This window comes from Pavona decussata, unplaced genomic scaffold, assembly GCF_977016875.1.
Source record: "Pavona decussata unplaced genomic scaffold, jaPavDecu1.1 SCAFFOLD_3, whole genome shotgun sequence".
NCBI classification, from domain to species: Eukaryota; Metazoa; Cnidaria; class Anthozoa; order Scleractinia; family Agariciidae; genus Pavona; species Pavona decussata.
Window position 1 is genome coordinate 1730399 of NW_028145427.1, and position 24418 is coordinate 1754816.

At 38.9% G+C, this 24418-nt stretch overlaps 1 protein-coding gene across 1 annotated transcript; it reads right to left on the reverse strand.

Moving 5' to 3' along the window:
• Positions 1-1556: 1556 nt before the first annotated feature.
• LOC146489823 (uncharacterized) lies at positions 1557-13603 on the reverse strand. The gene is made up of 5 exons (XM_085102930.1): positions 11519-13603; positions 6426-6589; positions 5688-5832; positions 4651-4718; positions 1557-3691 (listed from the first exon to the last, which is right to left on the reverse strand). Exons 1-5 carry the CDS (start codon positions 11919-11921, stop codon positions 3647-3649), a joined length of 825 nt encoding a protein of 274 aa, XP_084959056.1. The 5' UTR covers positions 11922-13603; the 3' UTR covers positions 1557-3646.
• Between the last annotated feature and the right edge of the window lie 10815 nt (positions 13604-24418).

Consider the following 24418-nt stretch of genomic DNA (forward strand, 5'->3'; position numbering starts at 1 on the left):
AAACAACAAAAGGCTTTAAGATGATAATGGTCTCGTAAATCTCGAAGCTTTTCCTAAGATATTTTTGTAAGGTAGTTTAGTTTGTAAATATGTTATTACTTAGGTCTTTACTTTCGAATACACATTATTTGCTGGTATTGTTTTGCGCCTTCATTTTCCCCTGCCATCCAAATGATCCCACTGTTAGCTGTGTTCTTTACATTACAAATGTCCAAACATCCAAACATGTTCAACCAAACGAGCACTTTTACTTTAGTAACCCTGCAAATTTTCAGCATATCAGGTGTAATATCAGCCGAGAAAATGTAAGTTGAAAAATGAAAACTTTACAGACGTTTGTATGACTGGGGGTATGAAGTATACCCTTAGTCATACAAACGTCTGTAAATTTGTCAAATTTCATCTTACATTTCCTAAGCTGATATACATGTAACACCTAATATGCTGAAAATTTGCAAGGTTACTAAAGTAAAGGTGCTTTTTCCAGTGCTGGTATCAGTTTTTTTTTTATTCAGTTCAGTTTTAACTCATTCAAATCTGTTGCCGCCATTTTGGAGAAGGGTCTATTACTTGCCGAGGCATTAAGCTACTATCAGTCAACTGTTTGGTTCACACGTTTTCAGACGGCACTCGTCCTTTACTTCCTCAGATCCTCCCACACGCGAGTGAAAATGTCGAAAGTTTTCTAATTAACGAGGAGGGACTGGGAAAAGAGAGATGAAAAGACTCTTCTCCCAGCTACACGATGCTTAACAAAACGACTGAAGTTTTCTAGTCGGGTTTCACTGCCAAGTTTTGGACATTTTATGGCAATAAGAGTATACACCATAGAAAACTGTCGTCGATTTGTTGTTGTTGTTGCTTTTTTTTGCGAGAACATGGAAAAAGTACGAGTGGAATTGGCTTTATTTTCCTTTGAGAAAGCGCGCGCGTTACATCTGACGTCATTTTTATTGTCTGTACTCTTATAGACAATAGCTATGAACCATTCAGCTCGGGGGAATTTTGATTGTTATTGTAAAAATCGGGAGGCTTAAACTCCGAATGTGTGGGATCCATCTTCGGAAACGCAGGGGAAGATAGCTTGGGCGAGGATGAATTGACACAATTACAACTGAAAACCTAGTGGTCAGCCATGGTATATCACCCATTATTAAAAACTGGATCATTGTATAATGCAATTCCAGGGATTTGATTGGCTTAACGGCCATGGTATATGAACCATTATACCATGTCCGAGAAATAGCGACCATTAAATTGTCTTCTGGTTGTTCTTCCAAAGCGAAATCAGCAAAATCTAGCAATATTTCTTGGTTGTTTGTTAAAACAATTATTCTACTCGCGCTTGTTGGTTATGAGATGATTATAGCGCGCCGAGTTGGCTATCTATCATCTCATATCCAACGGGCGCTCGTGGAATAATTGTTTAACATAAGCTGTAGTCTTAAAACAGTTTGATAGGATGGACGTAAAGAAAAATTGGAATAAATATGACATTTTTTACCCGCTTTTTTTTTAATTTAAACTAAGACTAAATTATTGAATTAACGCTAATATATAAACTAGATCATCTTTTTAATGTCGCTTTCAAATCAGTTTTCACAAAGGCTATTACATTGTCTCGCACTGGACCTCTCTTTCATGATGAGGCTTTAGACAGCTTCTAGGTAATGACCTGTTTAATTTTTCTTAGTTACATTGTTAAGTTATGAATTATTACATTTGCTTTTGCTCTTGCCGTACGCTCTATTTTACGAAGAGTGCTTTCCGAATGCCAGAACTGACTGGCCAATCAAATCGGCCTCATTTTGAAGCGATGGTCGGCTGCAAAACCTTGAAAAATAATCATTTCCAAAACTGGTATACGCTTCTTTGAAGAAATTCAAAGGACGAGCGTAAAACTTATTCTTCAAATTGGAATATTTACGAACTGACCAGTAGGGCCTTCCAGTTCTGACAGATGGAAAGCGCCCGGACTTTCTTTCTCTTTACTAATTAAGAAGGCAAGCCTTGAGCAAATCTGACCACATTCTCGACCCACGAGCTCTGCTCTCTTGCACATGCGTCTTGCGCTGTCAATTAAGCCAGAAGGCTCAGGATCAAGAATGATCTTACTAGTGAGAACTAGTAAAAGGAACAGTAGTATGCAAGGATTTTCATGTCTGGTTAGAAATATAACGCGTGAATCTCTTGCGAGCAGCAAATTGGTTTAGATATTTGGAGTGATTACGCACCCATAGAAGAGGTTTTGTTTGGATGAGATCCTAAACTTGTGAATATGATTGTCAACTATAGCACGGTCGAGGGCACATCTTTCATTATCTCGTTGTCATGGTTATATGACGTTGATGCCATGCTCCTGTTACGTGGCTTTAGCAGCCTTTAAATCTAAATTTATCGCGCTATATTTCAAAAGTGTTACTTAAATTAAATCAACTTAAATGAGTCTATTGCTCCACGTTACTGCGGTTTCAAACATGTTAAGGCATGGTTTAGGTTAAATATGGAAAAAATCTGCGGAAAATTAAAGCAACCATTTAAATCACGTGACCCTTTTCTGACTACTCCAAAAAAAAGAGTGGACACCTTTTGATGTTTTAAAATCAAAATAGTGTACGCTTCGGTCCATATCCACTAGACGAACGAGAGCTTGTTGAGGAGAAATGGTAAATTTGAACTATTTCATAGTTAACCATGACAACCAATGACTGTAAGCGTTCAATCAAATCAGTGCTAAGGCCTTAAAAGCGTAGATCAGCGATAAACCCCCAAAACGGATGTTCCCTACCTAAATGGAGCTATATTTTCTCAGTTCTCTGCCTAGCAAATGGGCTTCTGTTCTCGTCGACGTCCGGGCTATCACGATTAAGAATACTACATTGTGTTAACACCATAAGGTGTCCAGCCTTGTTTTGGAGTATCCTATTTCCCAATTTCTTTGCACAAAAATGGGCTGTCAAGATGGCGCAATAAATTTAACGTTTCAGCCTTGCTGTGAATACCCAATACACGAATCTATTACAAATGGTTGACCTCAATATCGGCCTCAATGGTTATTTATATCCTAACAACTTTATATTAAAATAAAAAGATATATATCCGCTACTCTACACAAATACAAACGGCGTCTTAGTGACAGAACATCCAACGGTACACAAGTTTAGTTCCTGGGTAAAAAGAACCATTAATTCTTGGCCTGTTTGAAAAACATTTCTCTCAGTTGAATTTAAACGCCATTAAACCTTAAGGACCTTAAAGCCGCTGCAATATACTTGTGGCAACTCTGGGGTTTAAACAGGTGCTTTCAAAGGGAAGGAGTATTAACTCAGAATGAGCCACGCCTTAACATTCTTGAGCTTGAGGTTACGATCGGCTCTCGTGGTTTTCATAACTCATTTTTAAAAACTGCAAACTGTTCCTCTTGGCTGGTGGCTTTTCAATCGAATAATTAAAACCTGTGTTTAAAGACAGAGTCTTTCAATGTTAAAACGCCTTTACTAAAAGGCTGCATTGGTCTAACTTTCTATCCTTTCTATAGCCTGTACGTATTATTACCACTACAAAATACACATGCTCCTTAAAAGACCATCTAAAATTATCGTCAAATCACGCTGATATGATGATTTGATTATTCAAACAAGGCAGTTTATTCGTGGCATGGCATCATTTGAGGGTGACCATACGACGAAACCTAAGAAGAAAACATAAAGCAAATTAAGTGAGAGAAATTATGAAGCTGATTCAGTTCTGTTCAGTAACAAGGGAGATGTAACATGCGTTTAATTTCCGGCAGCATAACTTGTAAATCGTCAAATTAGGTAATTCCACTGATCAAAGGACACTTGTATCGTCAAACCGATATGAAATTATATTCTTTTGGGCATTCGATTTCCATCTTGCGACGTTAATACTAGGATAGTAGAAGAACCATTCTAGTCCAAGGGAAACTACAGTGACGCAAGCATTAAGCAAAATTATTTAAACTGGTTCATTGAATTCCAGCGTTCTGATTGCTTTATAGCGGCCAGGAGAAACGGAGCCATTACACCATGCCAAGAGAGGATCTTGACCATGCCCCACAAGTCTGGTAGATGTACGTGTTAGGGAGATATAGCGATATTTTGATATTTTGTTGTTGTTAAAAAAAAAAAAACCGATTATTCCACTGTTCCTTGTTGGATACGAAATGATAGACAGCCAACAAGGTGCGCAGCGCCAAGTATATGTGGCTATAATAATAATAATAATAATAATAATAATAATAATAATAATAATAATAATAATAATAATAATAATAATAATAATAATAATAATAATAATAATATGTGATCATTTTCAGGGCATTTATTGATAGCAGGGTGCTTTTAGGATCCTGAAGGGACTTCCCTGAGCCTTATAACTAAGTGAAGATGTATGTCTATAATTCAGGGGGCATCCATAGCCTGTTTCACCCGCGTGAAACAAAAGCCGGAAAGGCGTCTGCTCTCGCAGGCTAGGGCATCCAACTAGATCATCAAAGCGAAATAGTTAAACTTTTGTTTCCTGCAGACCCACATATAAATGTAAGGTGTGTAAACCTGAGTTAGATGAGCATCAATGTTGAGCCAGTTTGTAGAAGGCTAAAGATATTCATAATACTAGCAGCTTTACCTCATTATGCATGGCTACGTTGAATCCTTCTTGCTTCAGATAACTAGGCCATGGGCATGTCTGCAAATCTATCAACAAATTAAAATCAAATTGTTTGACAGGTCAGTGTTCAGTTAGCAATCAAACAAAGATATCAAAAATTTTAAATTCTAAATTTAAAATTATATTTTCGCCATTTTCCTTTTATGAAATTAATAATATAAAGAGCAGATTATGGTCTTATTTAATCCTTACTAAACGGGTGGAAGACTTATTAGTTGTCTAGGGTTTTGAGGGTTTGACATGATTTTTGAAATGTTTTAGTAGGTCTCAAAAGTAATAGATACGAGAGGCTTTGTGAAACGACGAAAAACAAAGCAACGGAAATCAGATTATATATAAACTGCCCAGTATAATAGAGATTTCAGATTTTACGTGTATGTAATACCGCAACGAGGGTTTCAAAATCAGTGTCACACATAATGATTTGACCGCAAGTCTCATTCATAATAATTTATGAAATCAATGTCGCTCGATATTTAAACGCACATTACGAGGAACTCCCTGATCAGTGTTACAGATCCCCTTGTACAGAACCGCCGTAGGACAACGAACCTTCTTCTTCAGAATTGTTAAACTTTGGAACTCATTCACCCAGCCCTCAAGTTCAGTGAAACCGACATTCAACAACTTCATACGTTGTCTGAAGAAAGACTTGATCTCAAAATAAAAGACTCGACAGGATATCAAATAAAGTATTTTAATGAGTTTACCGCATTTATTCGATTAACCGTCCTGGGCGCTTATTTAATTTTGGGTCCATGAGGGTGGGCGCTTATACGGTGGCCGAAGATCGGCGGTTAATCGAATAAATACGGTATTTATCTCCTGGGTATTTCCTTTCCATTACTTCGATAGGTTATGCTCATAGGAGACATTTATTTATTTACCTTTATTCTGAAAAGCGCTCTTGGGACGAATAAACTATAAATGTATGTATATTTATCTGTTTCAACAACGCTTATGCATCAATTCCTTCTTACATGTACTTTGCTTACCAAAATAATTAGGTTCCTGATCTCTTTGTCCATAACTTGTTCCTGCAGAGAAACCAAACTGGTTTTGAATCGCTCCTGGGAAGTAAATACTCATGTCCCGCCAATCTGGCATCGCCGGTTCTATCATATCACGGAGATCCAAGTACTGCAAGGTGGAGAAAATTCAGATAATTACTATAGCTACACATTCATGCTCAGAAATTACTTATTTTAGATTATAGTACCAACCAAACAAGTTCAGTTTTAACTATTAAACTTTATTTAAATCATGTTTTTTAAAGAAATTTGTCAAGCTCTCCACACCACACAAATGTGTTAAAGCGTGTAGCCTCGTCTTCAGTTGTCACAAGTGAACAAAAAGTAAAGTAAATGGCGCAATGTTGACGCAAGAAGAAATAAAAGTGCAGAAAGTGGAAATGGATTTGTGCAAAAGGGATGGCGATTAAAAATATTTCCGGTTGGAACGGGAAAAAGTTGAGTACCTCCGATCGAAGGTCGTCTATTTGATCCGGAAAAATTAAGTTCATCCGCACGTTCCACTTGCAACCCGTTGAACTAAAATTTTCGCTAAATCGAAAGCGCCCAAAGACATAGACGCATATTAGAATTTTGTTGGGAGCGTAGAATAATTAGACAAGAAACGCCAAACACATTGAAAGAGAGGCACTTTTACAGTAAAAGGAGTGCTGTTTAGAAGAAGCAAGGGTACAAAAAAATAACCTTGGGTATTTTACTTACCGGTTCTCTCCACGGCTCTTCAATGCCTGTTTCTCTCCCGTACATTTGAATGAATTGCTCTCTCGATGCGCACGTCTCGGTTGAGCTGTTGGATTCTGAAGAACAGGAAGAACTTCGTCTTCTATGTAGTTTTCCATTTCCGCGTTTTGAAGAAGAATTTTCATCTGGAAAGTGAAACAGATATACTTTTATCAGTGGCGTACGGTGCATAACTACATCTTTCAAAGATTTCAGCAAATCCCATTAAAGTGCTAATGACGGGTCGAAAGTCACCGGAAAGGAGATAAGAATATAATTATTAAATAAGATGATTAAGTCATATGACTTTAAGCTTTACAAGTATATATACTTCGTCTAAAATATGTCGGGTCGCTTAAAAGATAAGCCTCGATTATGGTCATTGATCAAATCATATATTTTTGGCAAACAAACCTCAGTGATAACCTTTTTGAAACACGACGTAAAAGTTTCATTTTCGGTATGGGCACGGCATTCATCAACTGAAGGGGAAAAAATCACGCAAAATGTCCAGCTTGTCATTCAAGTTGGGAAAGCGGAATGGTCGACGTTATTTTCGAAACGTTCGTTGAGCCGGGAGGAAGACAAATTAAAAGCTAGTCAGAGAAGGATTCTAACACTCAGTTTAGAATTCCATCAATGGACCATCCTGTAATACGTATACCGAACGAAAAATTTCACGTTGGTAAAATTTGAGTCTACTGATTGCCCGCGTCAATTGATTGCCTCGAAGTTTACTCGGTTAGTGCATTAATTTCGTTACGATAATTCGAATTTCGAAATCGGTGTGAAGACATCCTTTACTAATGAACATTCCACCTGCGACAATTTTAACAGTAGTCAGTGAAAAAATTCAGATGGATATGGATACTTTAATTTGAACGATTTTTCAAGAACAAATTAGAAAAAAAATAGCTTCCTTGTGCGTCACTGAACTAAACGCACTCTAACATCTTTCTATGCATCGTGGACGACTGCACGCATGCAGCACTGAACTAAATGGGGTCACGCATTTTAGTGGGACCATTTTCTACCGCATTTAACATATAATTACTACTAAATCACTAAGATTTACACTTGAAGATCTGTTTAAAACATCAAGTGAGTGTTTCAGCGGGTTTCATTGCCAAATTAAAACATGGTTTATCTACACTCAAAGTCCAGGGCAACGCCCTAAAAGAGTAAGAAGCTAATTAACCTGATAATTCGATCCACTTTTATTCACTGCACTTTTACAGTTTTATCTGCGATCTTAAATACCTATGATCGTATGTACATAGCACCTGACACCAGGAGCTAATCAGGTTACCTTCAGTTCGCCTTCGCTGACACGGCAGCAAAGCACAACAGGTTCTTTAGAAACAAACCCCTTTATCTATTTGAATTGCTGAAACAGCGATTCAGCTGCTGGTTTCCCTGAGCACTTGTCAATATATTTTGATGACAGGTAGGAATGTCTTCAGTGAAAGGCTGTCTAAAGAGGAGTGATAGCGTTAAGCCCTGATCAAGCTTTAATAAAAATGTAAACGCTCAATAGATGTGTAAAAAAATGCTTTTTCTCTCACCGGGGCAAAGTTTGGTTTCTAAGTAACTTTCTACACAGGGGACCCAAAATCACAAAAGTACGGTGACAAAAAGAAATTACTGAATAAAATTGAAATTATCAGCTCACGTTATTTATTTCACGTGGTTTTCTTTTTTGCGCATTTGCATCCAAGTTGTTAGACACGACAACACTGTCGTTTGTGTTATGATCTGTTTTGGATTGCAACCGTACAGTGCTGTCGCGTCCATCAACTTGGTTAATGGACACACAACGAACAAACAGTTAATGTTGCACTATACTGTGTCGTTGTAAACTTAAGGTCTTTGACTTAACTAAAAGTTTGGCGGATTGCGTCATTAGGTGCTGCGCAAGCAGATATTTGACACAGTCTGTCAAAATGAACTTTGTTTTGAATCTTTTAGGTGAATCTTCTGAGTGTTAAAAATCTGCCGCGGAAGTAAATAGTTGTTTGTAGTGTGACAAACAAAATCAGATTCCGTCGAACTCGCGTTATTATAAGTTAAGCGTTAGTGGGAAGTCTGATCACTTTATCCCGGCATAGCTGTGCCATTAGGCTATTAGTAACTCAAGCACACAAGTTAAAATATAATCATGCCATACCGGGATTTGGGGGCTGAGTCCTCCCCCCCCCCCTCTTCCCTGGGGTACTCAATAAAGATTCGTACAGGGAGGCCCCGCTCGGAGGCTCAATCCCCTACCCTTTTACGTAGCAATTTTTACCGATGTGGTACCCCTTTCACGAAATACGTAAAAAAAAGAAGTCTACTTTCTCTTATACCCTCAATTGATAAGCGTAACACAGACGATATTTCTACTCCGTTTTTGCTACCGTTTCTAATGCGCGCGGATTTACATGTAATTGCTGCCCACTTTCGGTTCACATGCTATTCCATTTTATAAATACTAAAACTTCGGATACTACAAGAGCGAAAAAGGTACCCTCTTTCGCTAACTATATGGAATACCCCAACCACACTTAGCATTTCTTCATATCTGCTTTCTACTACGAATGGCTCCGTCATAAGCAAAGAAAAGGACATCTATAATCCTTGCGCTTATGATTACGAATTGATTATTTTGATACTAGAAATACGTGACTCGCAAAACCTCGCGAAGCTAGGGCCACTCCCTGTGTTAAGAATCGTTTTGCAAGGCCGCGGCGAACGCTTTGACTTAGAGAAGACGTCTCGAAAACAGCAATGTTTAAACACTTGAATCAGCAGTGTTGTCAAATACACAAACAAACGGTTTTTCATATATTTGAAGTTTTCCGAATTAAAATGGCAAAATTAATTGTTTAGTATTGTATTGAGTATTTTGTGTTCCTGTCTCTTCTGGCGCAATGCCCGTCACCAGGGAAAATAGACTGATCAATGCCAAATTAAAGCAGATGACGTATGAACGTTTTTCGTTTTCGTTTCTATAGCCGGCGTGCCGGCAGCCTTTCTTTGTTTTGAGATGATTCAAAGCTTTGCAAACAAAACAAAACAAAATCGCAAGAATGTGTTTTTCACCTTGAGGGTTCAAGAAGAGCGTTTATAATGAGTGGGCATTGTCTTGAAGTCTGCACTGTTGCCTAAGCGCTGGATTGTGAAAAATGCGTACGATCTTTTTGTAGTGCTAAGCGGGACATTTAAGCTATTTTGGAAGCGATCTATCAAAATGAACAATCCAGTCTACAAGAAAAACAAAGCATTCCAAGTGATAAAGTTATTGTTAAGACAAAAAGAGTCTGCGGCAAAACACGTGTTACTAGATAAAGGATGAATAAAGGCCGTTGACAGGGACCTATTGAACAAACAAATTTTTATATTCTGTTTCCTATATCTAGTGGACTTCCTGCTAACATTCCAGAATTGAGGATACAAGCTATTCGTCCGTACTCACCCTACGTTGTGCCACAAAGGTACGGATATTTGCGAAAACTCGACGAATCTTTACCGTTTCAGCCCTGGCATCTAGCTTTGAAACTTGTTCAGCGACCAAATGCGGATACCAATCAGTTTAGGTGGTCGCGTGATAAGCGGTATCAAAGTTTTAGATCTAATTCCAATTACTGTTAAAAGGATATGAGAACTAGGCGTTGAAATGTTGATGTGCGTTGCAAGGAGGTGAAAATTGGATTACGTTTAATTAGGCACGCTTTGTTGAGAGTTTTAAATCAACGCGTAAGGGAATAACCGAGGCTATCATTACCAACCTTTTTTTGAGTTCATTACAAAGCGCATCATATGAGCAGAATATCAGTATAGGTGCGTTATAAGGAGAAATTTAGGGATAAAAAAACCCACGTAATCTTCATTGCACGAAGCTGGGAAAATCTCTACAAGTTTTCAAGGAAGCTAAAGCACTTTTTTTCCTAAGTAGAAAGCACATGATAGTTACATTGTCTCGCACTGTTTTTATAACTTCCGGAGAGCACCGCCCCACGTGCCCGGCGATGCTTTGCTCGTCTAACTTTCATCAAAACGCATGTTTTGAACTTTGAAAGATAAATTTCGGCATCTTTTAATTTGTTACTCGTTAATTAAATACTGTTAAAACACATTTATCGCGATATATCAAACACTATTTTCAACTCACGTGCCATTGAGGAGATAAAAGCACTTTTGTCGAGTTTAGCTGTCTACCCCATGTTATGGCAACCAACCTCAGAATTCGAAAATAGGGAAAGAATTCAATGAAAAGTGTTTAGAGGAAAACAACACGAAGGACTCCCAGTTATCGAATTTGTCGCTAAGATGAAAAAATGGAGGTGTTCTAATACGCTCAAACTTGTACCCGTCGAGAAATGTTGTAACATCTCTTCCATTTAAACTGACAAGTGGAAAGTTTTTCTCTCAAAGATACTAGGACGAGGAAAGCATCAGTTTGCAATTGTTTCGGTATGACTGTGCAAAAATGTTTCGAATCTTTTTACTCGAGATTTACATAAACCTGATAATTTCCGTGTTGAAGATAAACGTTTTCTTTCTTTTTAGACTCTAGTTTTAAACGACGCACAAGTTATATCTTGGTTTTACTAGGCCATACAATCTACTTTCAACGTATCTTGTAGAATTCTGTTTCTCTGCTAGTGTCCTCCCTTCAGCTGAAATTATAGTTACTATTTGAGTTTTTAAACATTGTTTGTAAAGATTTAAAGTCTTAAAATTATTTTTCTATACATTACACGTACGTTTCTTTCTGAGATGAATACATACATCTTTTATTTCATACCGGTGTGGTAAATGATCAGTCAAGAGGATCACATTTACTTAAAAATGCTTCGCCAAAGAATTTTATCTATATACAATGGCTGATGTCGCGGATCTTTAAAAGACCTCGTTTCATGAACACATGGCGGTTAAAGGTCTACAGGTACATTTGTATACAAAAACAAAACCATTAGCAATACAACTCGAGCAACTAATTCAAACAAATGTATAGTGCAAAGACAGACGAATCACTACAGGAACTTTCAAGATCAGTGTTTTGCAAATCTATCTCTCCATAATGTCGTGCCTACCTTTCAGTTTCGGCTCAAATTTGAAAGCTCTGTACGGCTTGCTTCCTTCTAGGCTACTGAGCTCTTTAATTTCCACAATTTCCTGCATCTTGCGCAGAGCACAGCGAAATCTCGTCTTCCATGTTGAAGGGTCTGGTTGATCTCCTGGCCGGTATTTCCCTGTATGTTGAGCCCAGCGTTTAAACAGCTCTGCGTGGGTTTCGAGCTCAAATTCTGGCTTATCCACCCTCACCCAAGGAACTTTGAAGATCCCCTGTTCCTTTCTGATCCACTCCAAGCCATCGATGTCGCCTTGTTCGATCTGCTGTTCCAGCCAAGGTGTAAACCGTTGCCGCTGTTTCGCTGCCCTACGAACGTAGGATCGATCGTTTTCCAAGGATGAAACTCGTAACTTAGATAACATTTTTTCGTATCTTGCAGTTTCGTTGCGATCACCGAGTTATTTCTGAATTACAACGAAGATCAAACTTGACTATTGCAGCTGACTTTCGCTTTCTTAGTCTAAACTTTCAATTGCAGGACCGCTTGATTTACCGAACAGACTGGATGTCTTTACCACCTAGCTGTACACTTGCAACCACTACAAGCTTTGCCGGGAAGCTTCAACGGCAGCGTTTTTTGCTGACGAGTTGCCCTTTATATGTTAACGCCCATAAAACAAATACTCCTTTAAGCTGAGCTGTGATTGGTCGCTGGATATCGAGGTGTCTAACCATGATCCTGTTGTTAATCAATTTGAGCAAAGAATAGCAAAATAAACTTCCGTACGAGATAAATCAGCTCTCGCAGGCTACTCCGGTATTTTTTAAAGAACGTTTTCCACCGGGCATCGAGCACTGTTATTTTGTTTATCTTATGTTTTAAAGGGGGCAAGGGCTAAATACTGATTCACTGTTGGCAAAAAGTTCTCGGCTCTTTGAGTCACTATTTACTGCCGTGTTCAAAGCCGCCTTACAAGTTATACCGGTTGAGTGAGTTCCTCGTTTGATTTAAGCCTCAGAACATATCGATTTCAGCTTCATTTAGCTACAATCCCTTGGTCATGTAATGGGTTTTCCACGCGCCAATGTTGTGTTAGTTGTTATCAACACATTAAAGGCGACATCAAGTGTAATTTGAAATTAAAATTACGGAGCGCGCGGCTAATTGGCACATGTTCACGGCCACGACGAAAGATCAAAGAAGAACAGCAAATACAGAAACAAAGACATAGAAATAGGCACAAAACAGAGGGCGTCCTTGTTGATGTGCAACCATAAAAAAAAATAATCAGATTAGGACGGCGAGGGGGTGGAGGGTTACCCAAGCCCACCCAAGTTTATGTGAAAGTTAACAGGCCAAAGTTTGATCCCCAGTTTTATTCCATGTCAAAATAAATCCACAGGCTTTGTATTACCATAACTGTTGTAATGTGATTCAGTACACTCCTCATTATAGATTCAGTGTGATAGTGGGTAGCAAAACGGTGTTCGGTTCGGACTGCTTAGACTTTAAAGAAGTAAAAAAGTAGAACTTTTCATTTCAGTAAAAATATAACTGAATCAAGATTTATCCCGAACGTTTAAATTATTTGCTCTCCTTCTATTACTGAGTTCATCCGGGTGCTTACTCATCTACTGCCGTTCACTCACGATTTACATCTTGGCTGTCACGCCAGCTCATAATTTAATTGAGATATAAATGAAAAAAAAAAAAGAAAGAAAAAAAGAAGAAGTGATTTCTGATAAACCTTTAATTTCACACTGAACATGACGAAAATTTTCATCGGCCACACCTAATAAGAATGACCGTCACCAAAGTCACCTTTGCACCCGCCAACCCCACGGATTCTTTTCCTTGGGTCTACATTGTAACTAGACTCTATATTTTGTACCAAATTCCGCGGGGAAGAACGAAAAAAAAAAAAACCGAGTACAATGTTCGAGGGGTGAGTGCGAGGGCGCCGGAAAGCGTCCGCGCCGACACCACTCCCGGCTCGCGCTTTGAATTTCGTACTTGTTCTGTTTTTTGCGTTACTTTCCCGCGGATTCTCGAGCAAAAGGCGGACTTGCTCTGAACACTTTGACCCATCCACCACTAACGCCTTGGCACAAAACATTAAATTATCCCATGTTTGCGAACAGCGTCGCCCTCTCATAATAATAATAATAATAATAATAATAATAATAATAATAATAATAATAATAATAATAATAATAATAATAATAATAATAATAATAATATAATAAGGCTTTATTCAATCTGATCAATGTAACATCGATACCATGAACAGGAAATACCAGAGGTTATCCCTATCGAGGGTATCCCCCCTTTTAAATCAACGCAATTCAAATCAACTCAACTAAACACAAATCAAATCAAATCAAATCAAATCAAATGTTAGTTTTTGAGGAGAGGGGAAAACCGGAGTACCCGGAGAAAAACCTCTCGGAGCAGAATAGAGAACCAACAAACTCAGCCCACTTATGCCGCCGAGTCCGGGAATCGAACCCGGGCCACATTAGTGGAAGGCGAGTGCTCTACCACTGCTCCCCCTGCTCCTCTCATTTCTTTTCTGTCATATTTAGAGAGATTTATATTAATCGCCCTTACAGCGAACGGGAGACGTAAGATTTGCGTTTATCTTTCATCTAAAAAACTGGTTAGTACACAGATGAGAGCAGTGCAAAATAATTCTGGCCTTTGATGCTGACGCAAAACCACTGAATTTTACTGAGAAACTGAAAACAGCGAGCGGCAAATGTAGGGTAACCATAATCTCGTACCCAGATCTCGCACGGTCAGGCGGGGGGGAGATCTGGTAAAGTTCGATTTGAGGCCCGGAATACGGGCCTGCCCATCATCCTTTGTCCACCGTGCTGAATGGCCGCCGGCTCGTAACTGTGATCATTCCTGGTGAGGTTTTCGCTTTCGAGGGTGCTCTTCGGAACGTTCTTCGGTCGAGAGGACAACAAAACTTGAAACTTAAACCAAAACGAAAAAGGCAACAGGAGAGATTGCAATCAACAAGCGCGGTAAATCACTTTTTTACTAAGATTAGTTCCTACCCTTTGTGACCATCTAGACCATCTTTGTAATGAAAACTGTTCCAAGAACAAATCCATCGTAATTGTGCTTTCTCCACTCAAGATCAACGTGCTTATCGACGATCAATTAAAAAGACTTAAGTCAACCGGAGTAAGCTGTACCAGTTTTCGCCTTAGATGGTAACTGTATTGAAGATACTGTAATTTACAGGCAGGGAAATGTCACATAATTTTTGTGCACCCCAAGGTAAAGGTAGCAACAGACAGTGCAGAGAGTTTTTGTTGTCGAAGCTTTATCAGAAAAATTTTGTGGTCGTTGTTGTAGATGAGGCACAATAGAGTTACTGATTGGCATCTTGGTGTTAAATTTCGCATTGTATGTTGTTTTTTTGCTTTTTTTTTTGTTTTTATTTATTTATTGTTTTGTTCTTCTTTTATTAAGCTTGTCCTGTTTAGATTTCTTGCTCGGTTCAGTATATCTCGAACATACCTTAATTTACACAAATGTAATTCTCTCTTGTACATCCTAGGCTCTACAAACATTTCCTACATTTTCTAATATCTCAATAAAGCTCAGAGTCATTTCTTTGTTTACTTAAAAGTAGGTGGTGGTCAGCTAGAAAGCCTTTGCTACTTTGACCACCACACACATTTTATAATTTGTACTGTATTTATTTTTATCTTGTAATCATTTGTTGTAATACTTTTCTTTCTATGTTAATGTTGTGTAAATAGTGTGAAATAAATGAACCATGAACCATCCTAGCCCTAACACCATGCTACTGTCTTGGTTATATACCAGCAAACCAGAAAGACCGGTCCGTGTAAATGGTAGGCGCCCAATTATGTCCAACATTAAAATACCGAGTACACCCTTGCTGTTTTAAAGGGTTTTTTTTTTCTCAAAAATGGAAGTTTGAATTTCTTTTGGGAAATGGAGGTACCACATCTGGATTTGGGATCTGAAGAATGTTTGGTTACTTGCAACATGTGAGCAAACAAGTCCCTATGAGTTTCCCATTAGAGTTTTATTTGATAGTGATGAGCTTTCCATTTCAGTGGTTCTTGATTCACCTTTATCACATAACACTTGAAAAGTTTTCACCTGAAATTTATGTTAAGTTTAGGGGACATGCCCCCTCGACTGCTTCTTTGATGACAAATTAATAAAGGTTATAATAATATTTTACACATAGGAGTCCACAGACTCGAAAATTAGAACCACATAATACACAAGTCTAATAATATTTGACTCTTGATATGAAGAACAAAGGTCATTATCTGCATTTGATTTGCAAGGCACAATGAGCTGCTTAAATAATCATTGTTGTACTGAGCATTGCATTATTTGTACATGCATAGAGGATGATACACTAAGAATAATATAAGGTTCTTTATGTCCAAAGCAGCTATCTTGGTGCTTGGACACTCACCTCTGATGGGATCCTTGATTTCAGCAAAAAAAAAAATAACAATAATAATAGGAAGGTGTGAAGGTCTTTTGGGCTCATAAAAGTAGCAAATGGCAGATAAATAGAAAACAAATAAAAAAAATATTTCCACTATTTGTTTTCCTGTGCATGTCTGTGTGTTCTAATGAACTGTCACCCATTTCTGCAGCAAAACAACAGCTTTCACAGTAAGCTGATCTTCAGTAACCATGAATTCCTAAGTATTCCTTAACCATGGCCTTCCATAGCCAGGAAACAACATTTAATCAAACTGTCAGACACAAACCCACTGCAGAGAAGTGGTGGGGAAAAGAAACTTTGAAAACAGTGTCTGTCTTGGATGAAAATTCCTTGTTGATGCCAATTCCTTAAGCAAAAAAAAATTTCTTGTATTGATATTTGCACCCATGTCAGGTCCTAACTTTTCTTAATATTAAGACCAGCAACACAAAATTATGTTCAAGGACTTTTCGCACAAGTACACAAAAAATATCAGAACAGTGAACCTTGAACCTTTAAGCCCCAGTAGTGATCAGTATCAAAATTTCTCCTAATATTTATCAATACACAATCAAGGAGAGGTCATGAGATCACCAGTGGTGAAATTTCTTGATATTTCAACAACCTCCCTATAATGCTACTATGAAAAATGGAAATGTAGAGACCAGTAAGGAGAAACTGTATGTTGACACTGAGGCTTAAAGGTTAAAAGCTAATAAATACAGAGCCATATTGTTGGTGATTATCGCAGCTTCTTTTATGCTTCGTCCTTCCACCACCCCATGCGTCAAAAAGGGCTTAGTTACTTGAGAATCCCTTTTTATTCAGCCTTCTTCTGGTAATTATATTGTCTCATTCTAATGGAAAGAATAACAACATCCCAGTGAAGACTACAGTTTTTTCTTAATTAATTGCATCTTTGTTCAGGGGGCACAACTTCAGAGTACAGCAAACGAGGAACACTTTCCTCAGTATTCCCTACAGCGAAGATTGTTGTCATGACAACAACAGCAACAGAAAAACAACCAAACTACAATCATACAAAGTTTGAATATGAAAGATTTATGGAGTACTACAAAGGCCCTCCTATCTTAACACAAAGTAATGTTCACCAGTTTGATTACATATTTTCACCCATAGCAGATGAACTTTTCACCACCAATGTCAAAAATTAAGCCTGTCAGCCTATTATTTACTCATCATTAGTACTGTGTGGAGTTGGGGGTGCCTTTTTGGGTGGAAAGCTTGGGGATCACCAGTTCTACCTTACTCCCCAAATTCCTCAAAATGCACTTTTGGCTCAGTCTCATTCTCTACAGACTGACAATGAATATTATTTGCCACAATCTTTGGGAATGGGGTTTGATTCTCATTGTGTTGGAAGGATAATAATTTATTCATTTTGGTCTTCCGCAAACTATGGAAAGTTTTTTCCAAGAAAGTGGAAGAGATGGGAAGCCTGCTACATCAAAACTTTACTTTAACAACAATCATATTGGTGCAAATATTGAAGAAATGCAACCCATCATGACAGATTAGTGTAAATACCCCAGAAATCTGTGCAGGGGAAAATTTTTGCTTATAATCACTTTGGTTTTGGCTTTTGTGTGAGAAATGCAGCTGTTGTGATATCTGTTGTCCGAAATGACTGTCATTGCTCTTAATTATGTGTTGAGCTGTGTCCAGCTGTTTTAGCCCTTGAAGATATTCACATCACTGATAGGAACTTTAGGAACTTGCTTCTCCCTAGAAATCAGGTGGAAGAAATTAAGACAGAGTTAACAAAAAGGAGAAACTGAGGCCAGTGATAACTATTTGTATCAGAGAATGTGCTAAGGATTAACAATGGAAGTAGTAAATGAAGTGTGTTTAGTACTTCAAGGACTCCATACTAATGATAAAATAATGGAGAAATTCCCCTATCTTGAAGAAAAGAACAATGGCAAAAAGATTCTAAAAACTATAAGTGATGTCAAATCCAAAGAGGCATGTCCTCCTTTTAAAACTACTTCTTTTCTAAAGCCTATCACAAGCATAGACCTGCAAAACATTAGGTGGTGCAGACATGTAAATCAATGTCCCCATTTTTATTTTAGAGGAAGGCTAGTTTTATATTTTGGATCCAAATTTTTTTTAACTCAGTAGGTGGGAGAGAGGGGATAAAATTAAACTAACTACACTTATATAAAGAGCCCTAATCGGTTCAGACAAGGTGTTCTCTGTTGTAGTACGGGTTTCATTACTATTATTTTGGCGGTCATAAGTCGGACATTTTTCATTTCTCTTAGCTGAGGGGTGGGAGGGATATTGATCTCACCAGCAGATGAATAATAATATTGTGTGGACACTCTATCAATTTCTCCAAAGTCCTATGAGAGATGTTGTATGGATCTTGAAGGAATAAGCACACTGGTCTGAAAGGACTAATATTATATTATGAAGTCTCTTACTCAAAGTCCAGTTCAATTTATAGAAGGAAAATAGTCTTTTAGCAGAAGACAAAAACTGAAAATATGCTAGCAAATGCGGCGCGCGTGTTCAGGAACTCAAGGTAAAGTATTTTGGGGAAATTAATTTGCGTTTACTAAATAAATAATCATTTTAAAAAAAATCATTTTTTGTTAAGAAATACCAAAAAAAAAAAATATATGACTTACCTCCATTTTATCCCCAAAAGTAAGCAAGCTTATATCCATCGTGTTGGAAACTTGTGTAATTTGGCAAGGCCGTTTGAACGTTACTGCAAACTCTTTTCGGCTAAAGTCGCTGTTGTCTTCCGAAAAAACAATTTCTCACTGTTCTCTCCCCACACAAAGGGCATGTATGTACTAAAACGTCGCATGACAATCTTAATCGGAGCGAAAACTTTTCCGTGTTTTTGTTTCTTCCCCGAACTGAGCGAAAACCAAACACAGAAGGAAAGAGCCAATCACAGGGCAGATTAGAATGAGGCATTCTTAATTCTGGTAACCAACCAGAAATGGCGTTATATCGAACTTTACCAGATCTCACATTTCGACATTCCCGAACCGACGACTGAGATCGGGGTACGAGATTAGGGTAACCATGGTCACGTCGTCATTACTGTCGTTTGTGGTTTGCCGTAAACGTAACTGTTAATCTCTTTATTTTTCAGAGACGCCGCAGAGGCTGTAATGCTAGTGCGCATAAATTTCTTGTACAAAAAAAGGTATAAAGGAGCGAGGAAGAATATCATAATAAAAATCATGCCTTTTATATGTGATGGTGACGATGAGGTGTCTAACTGAAAGAGCTCAGGGATGGATTGTAGGCGGGGAGTAAATGACTTCTTCTAGTTTTGAGGAGGAGTGGATGAGCTCGTTACCCGCACTCTATTTCGCGGATTACTGTATACATGATATCCTGCACATTCAGAGATCGTTCCCTTGGAATCTCTCCTCGTTTCCAGGTAAAACTGAGGGGAAAAACTGATCTTAACAAGGTCAGGTTCAGAGTCGTAGACACAAAATACAAAAATATGAAAAACTAGTTACTGCACAGTCTGTGACAGACGAAAATGGCTAAAAACCATACCCTTCCTCCAAAGAAACGGCCAAAATGGTGCTGACTCATTCAGTCAGAAAAATGCGATTATCTGTTAGCCGAGAAGAGGTGTTAACTGACAAGCCATGAACTGTGCATGTGGGGCCAAGTTCATGAGATCAGATGCTGTTATCTGCAAAGATCTGATCTCTTTCTACTTCCAGTCCAAAAGCCCCACAGTTCGTTTGTGCACGATTGACAGGCTGGGAATCATCAATTACAGAAACGGAAAAATATGCTCTTGGCTGTTAAGCTGAAGAAAACCTTTGTTTTGATCTACACTAATGAGTTGCTTTAAATCTTGACGCCAGCATACTCGGGTAAACTTTTGAACAATTTTTATAGTCGCCGAGACCCAGGATTTTAATTCCGGCGAAAGCTGATATACTCAACTGAATGCGCCTGTGTGGTCATTTTATAATCACTTTCGACCTGAAGTCTTCCGTAGGGTATTCCCCTTCAAGTTGTTTTCGCTTCCTCTAGACGATGGCGAGTTTTCAAGTGTATGTTTTTATTATCAAGCGGTTGTTAAACCTTTCCCCTCGCCCCCAGAATAAATCTTATTAGTGTTTACTTACGCTAGTCATCAGTTACAACAACGTGCAGTGATCTGTCATGTTTGAGATGCTAAGCTTGGCCAGAAGACATCCATGATGTCAACCTGCTTGACAAATTTGCATATCTATAAATGCAATCTACGAAAACAGCAAAGCCTATCTTTGTTAAAGTCGCATTAATCTGTTTTCGAACTAAGATGAAAGAATTGTTTGGAGAACTTCACTTCATCTTCGGCAGTCGTACGGACATCTTCGGGACTTGTCGGGTCGTTATCCAAACGAAGTTGGAAGTTACATGTAATTCATCTCCTTATGGAACCTCTTCTTTATGAGAAGGATGAAACAGTATTCGGTTAGATCATACATGATTTTCGGTAATTAAAATATACCACGCGTTATAACATAAATTTAATGGATTGGACAAGCAACGTAAGGGTGTGTCCATCCGAGGAAGTTGACCGATAACTTTCGCTTCCTCAAATTTAAAATAACAAAGTTGAAGGATACCTTACAATTCTGTTTTATAAATATCTATTCCTTAAGGGATTGGTGTTCCGTGCTATCATGTGGTCAAATCCGTTTTAGCCGGAATACCTATGAAGATTTCCAGATTAAAGAACTGGCCTTTAACCTCTCGTCATTGACTTTTAGCAATCGGTTGCGAGTATCCTAGATTACTATCAGCTTAATCATCAATACGTACCTACCAGTATTTTTTTTTCGTCCACTTTAAGGCTCGGGAAGTTGACATTTATAAGGGAAACTTTTAATTTTGTGAAGATATAATGGCGCTTGGGCTTACTTCCGCATGGAGCACGACTGATTACTACTCTGTGCTGACTTGCAACTACATAAATGACTGCACATTTACCAGATCACATTGACTGCAACTAAAAAAATTCATCTACATGGTACATGGTATTGTCGTCGTTGCAACAGACGGTACACAGGCGAGACAAAACGGAGACTAAACCACCGATTTCATGTACACCGACGACAAGTTGACAGACCCCTCGATCCCTCTAGACCTACTGTCGTCTCAGACCATCTCCTTCCTATTTCCAGCGACAGTCATTCGCCCACCGGCATGTAAAGCGAGTATTACATTAGAGCTGTCGTGCATTCATCTCGAGATGCGATATATACGTAAAGCTGTAGAGAAGCGTACCTTATAGATAGGGATCAAAGGCTTGAACCTAAGGTTATTTATAAGCGGGAAGAGATATAGTCTTCCACACAGTCATTTTAGGGGCGGGGGAGGGGAGGGGGAGAGAGAGAGTGATACGACGCACCTAGAAACGGCTGCATGGGAGGCTAGAAGAACCATAGCTTCCAGCCGTATGATAGTATTTTCTTTACGAAGATCACATGGATCAGGCTGACGGCATAAAACCGGCTTATTTCTTGCATTCATCTCGTGAGCTGGGAAGCGATATCGATATAGGGGTGAAACCTTTGAACCTAAGGGTAAACTATAAGCAAGGAACCGCACAACGAAATTGCTGTAGGTATACGCAGGATCTGTAAAAGATCTAATCAGCCAAAAATATAAATGACTCAAATTTCTGCAAGGCTGGACTGCGTAGAAAACTTAACACGACAGCGACATGATAAAGACCACTGAAACCGAGAATCAACAGAATGCGGCAACCGTGGACAGCTGTTCGAGCTGGTTGGCCCTCGTCAGCACGGTGTAGCACAGCAAAAAGTAGAACACCAACGCGAGTCGAGTGTTCTACCAAATGCACGTGGTAGCCGATTTCGGATGGGCCCAAATTCAGACATCCGTCCACGTCATAGCGCGTGACTACAAACAATGAACAAAGGAACTGAAATACTATGTCGCTGTGGCAATAAGTTAAATGAGAAAAGCAAAACTTTCCTTCACAGGTACATGGCCAAACCATGTTAAAAAGTACAGCATATCAAGCCGGCTGCAGCTGTAGCTTTGAATGATATTTCACGTACATATCTTCTTTTCTGTCATATCTTAGCTTTTAAAAATCTTATTTTCTCCCGGTTTATTCAAATTTGAATCGTAACGTTTCTTCCTTGTGATAATCTTTGTTATTTTTTTATTCCTTGGTGTTTTGAATTGTACTCGGCTAGCTGTTCAGTCTGACAATCAGTTTCCGTCAAATAACTGATCATGTATACGATCAACATTTCAAAAGTCACAAGGCTCGGTTTCAATAATTTCCCCCTTATCGAAAACTTTATTCCCCGAAAATCCACGATACCTCGTTTCCAGGGTAGAGGACCTTGGGAACGAGGCTTAAAATCCACATGAACATATCCACGCTTCACTTTTTAGGTCATTTCCGGTGTCTATCTGGGATCAGTCCCAGGTCTCCTCGGCCAAGCTGTTCTAGTGACAGCTTGTGTCGCCATGTCTATCTTCTTTTGGCTTTGCGCCCCGTCTAGCAGGAACCTTTCAGAGGATCTATAATCGCAAATAGTCTAAAATTATGCCGGTAGACTTAGATTCTCGTCAAATTTAAAAGTCTTCAAATCATTTTTCGATCCTGATCAGTCGTATGTTTCTTGGGCCAAAGAATAAACACATGAACACATGGCGGTTAAAGGTCTCCAGGTACATTTGTATTTAACTCGAGCAACTGGCCTCCTCTAGCTCTAATCCTTCGCGTTGATCATTCGATCTGTTTTTTAAAGCGGCTTTTCTTTGCTGTGAACTCTCCCAATTTCCGCCGTTTCAACTGTCGAGTACTACCTAGAAGTTATTATTTCGATTTACTGCTTGAAAAAGGTTGGTTTTCTCTCTGAAAACGGCAGATCCGGAGTCTTAAATTCAGACATGTGGCCGCCATTGAACGAAAACAACTTTTCCAAATGATGATTTGCTTTGACGTCACACAAGTAGAGATGAGTGGGTCCCCTCCCTCGTGATATACGCGCAGATAATGGAGTTTGATTGGGCCGCTTTTGCTCAAGACGATCAAAACAAAAGATCCCTTCTGGGAGAGGGAAGAATTTAATCTAGTTTTAATGAATAAATCAAATGATGATTTGACGTCACACAGAAGTGATGAGTGGGTCCCCTCTCTCGTGATATGTGCCTGAAAAATAGATTTTGATTGGGCCGCTTCTGTTGAAGACAATCAGAACAATATATCCTTACTAGGGGAGGACAGAGTTTAATGCATAAACAAGATGCCTGCTATACTGGCATTACGCGAGATGCTGGGGCTGATTCATTTATTCCAACTGTATGCTTCGCCGATTGATAAAACTGTCCTTGCTAATGGAATAGTTTGAGTCACGACGATTGCGTTACGTTGTTTTCCTTGTGTTACGCTACTCAGGGTTTCAAGGGAAATTGCGGGAATTCCATTGCGATAACGTAAGCTTCTCAATGACCTCTTAACAGTCTCGCGTCGTGGTCTAAGACTGTCAAAGAAAGCACGATTCCTTCGCCAGGAACTCTCCAATTTCCACCGTTTTAGGTGTCGAGTGCTTCTTAGAAGTTGTTCTTTCGATTCACCGCTTCAAAATGGTGAAATTTCCGTTTGAAAACGGCACACTTAAATCCAGAACATGTTTTCAATATGGCGCCCAATTTAATCTGTTTTTAATAAATAGATCAAATGATGCGTTGACGTCACACAGGTAGGGGTGAGTGGGTCCCCTCCCTCGCGATGTAAGCGACAAGAATGGATTTTGATTGGCCTGCTTCTGTTGAAGACAATCAGAACAATACATCCCGAGTAGGAGAGGGGTGAGTTTAATGAATAAATTAATGTACAGATTTGTGGCTACGAGGAAGAAAAAAAAAACAAGATGCCTGCTATGCTGGCATTACGCGTGATGCTGGGGCTGATTCATTTATTCCAACTGTATGTTTCACAGATTTATAAAACAATCCTTGCTAATGGAATAGTTTGAGTCACGAAGATCGCGTTACGTTGTTTCCCTTGTGTTACGCTACTCAGGGTTTCAAGGGAAATTGCGGGAATTCCATTGCGATAACGTCAATCCTCCCTCGCAATATGAGCGACAAGAATGGATTTTGATTGGCCTGCTTTTGTTGAAGACAATCAGAACAATACATCCCGAGTAGGAGAGGGGAGAGTTTAATGAATAAATTAATGTACCGATTTGTAGCTACGAGGAAGAAAAAAAAAAAGAAATCGACCCGTTTTTAGACACGGTATGCCCCCTCAGGGCATCCCGCGTAAAAAAAAAAAAAAAAGAAATCGACCCGTTTTTAGACACGGTATGCCCCTTCAGGGCATCCCGCGTAATTAATGTGCACATTTATGACACCGATGAAGAAAAAAAAGA

What these genes read in the sequence shown, in the direction of transcription:
- LOC146489823 (XM_085102930.1), bottom strand. Translation starts at nt 11,921, where the DNA reads ATGTTATCTAAGTTACGAGTTTCATCCTTGGAAAACGATCGATCCTAC. An exon ending in ATTTGAGCCGAAACTGAAAG is followed by an intron (nt 6,590 to 11,518) that starts GTAGGCACGACA and finishes TTCACTTTCCAG; the next exon opens with ATGAAAATTCTTCTTCAAAA. An exon ending in TCAGGAACCTAATTATTTTG is followed by an intron (nt 4,719 to 5,687) that starts GTAAGCAAAGTA and finishes ATTTGTTGATAG; the next exon opens with ATTTGCAGACATGCCCATGG.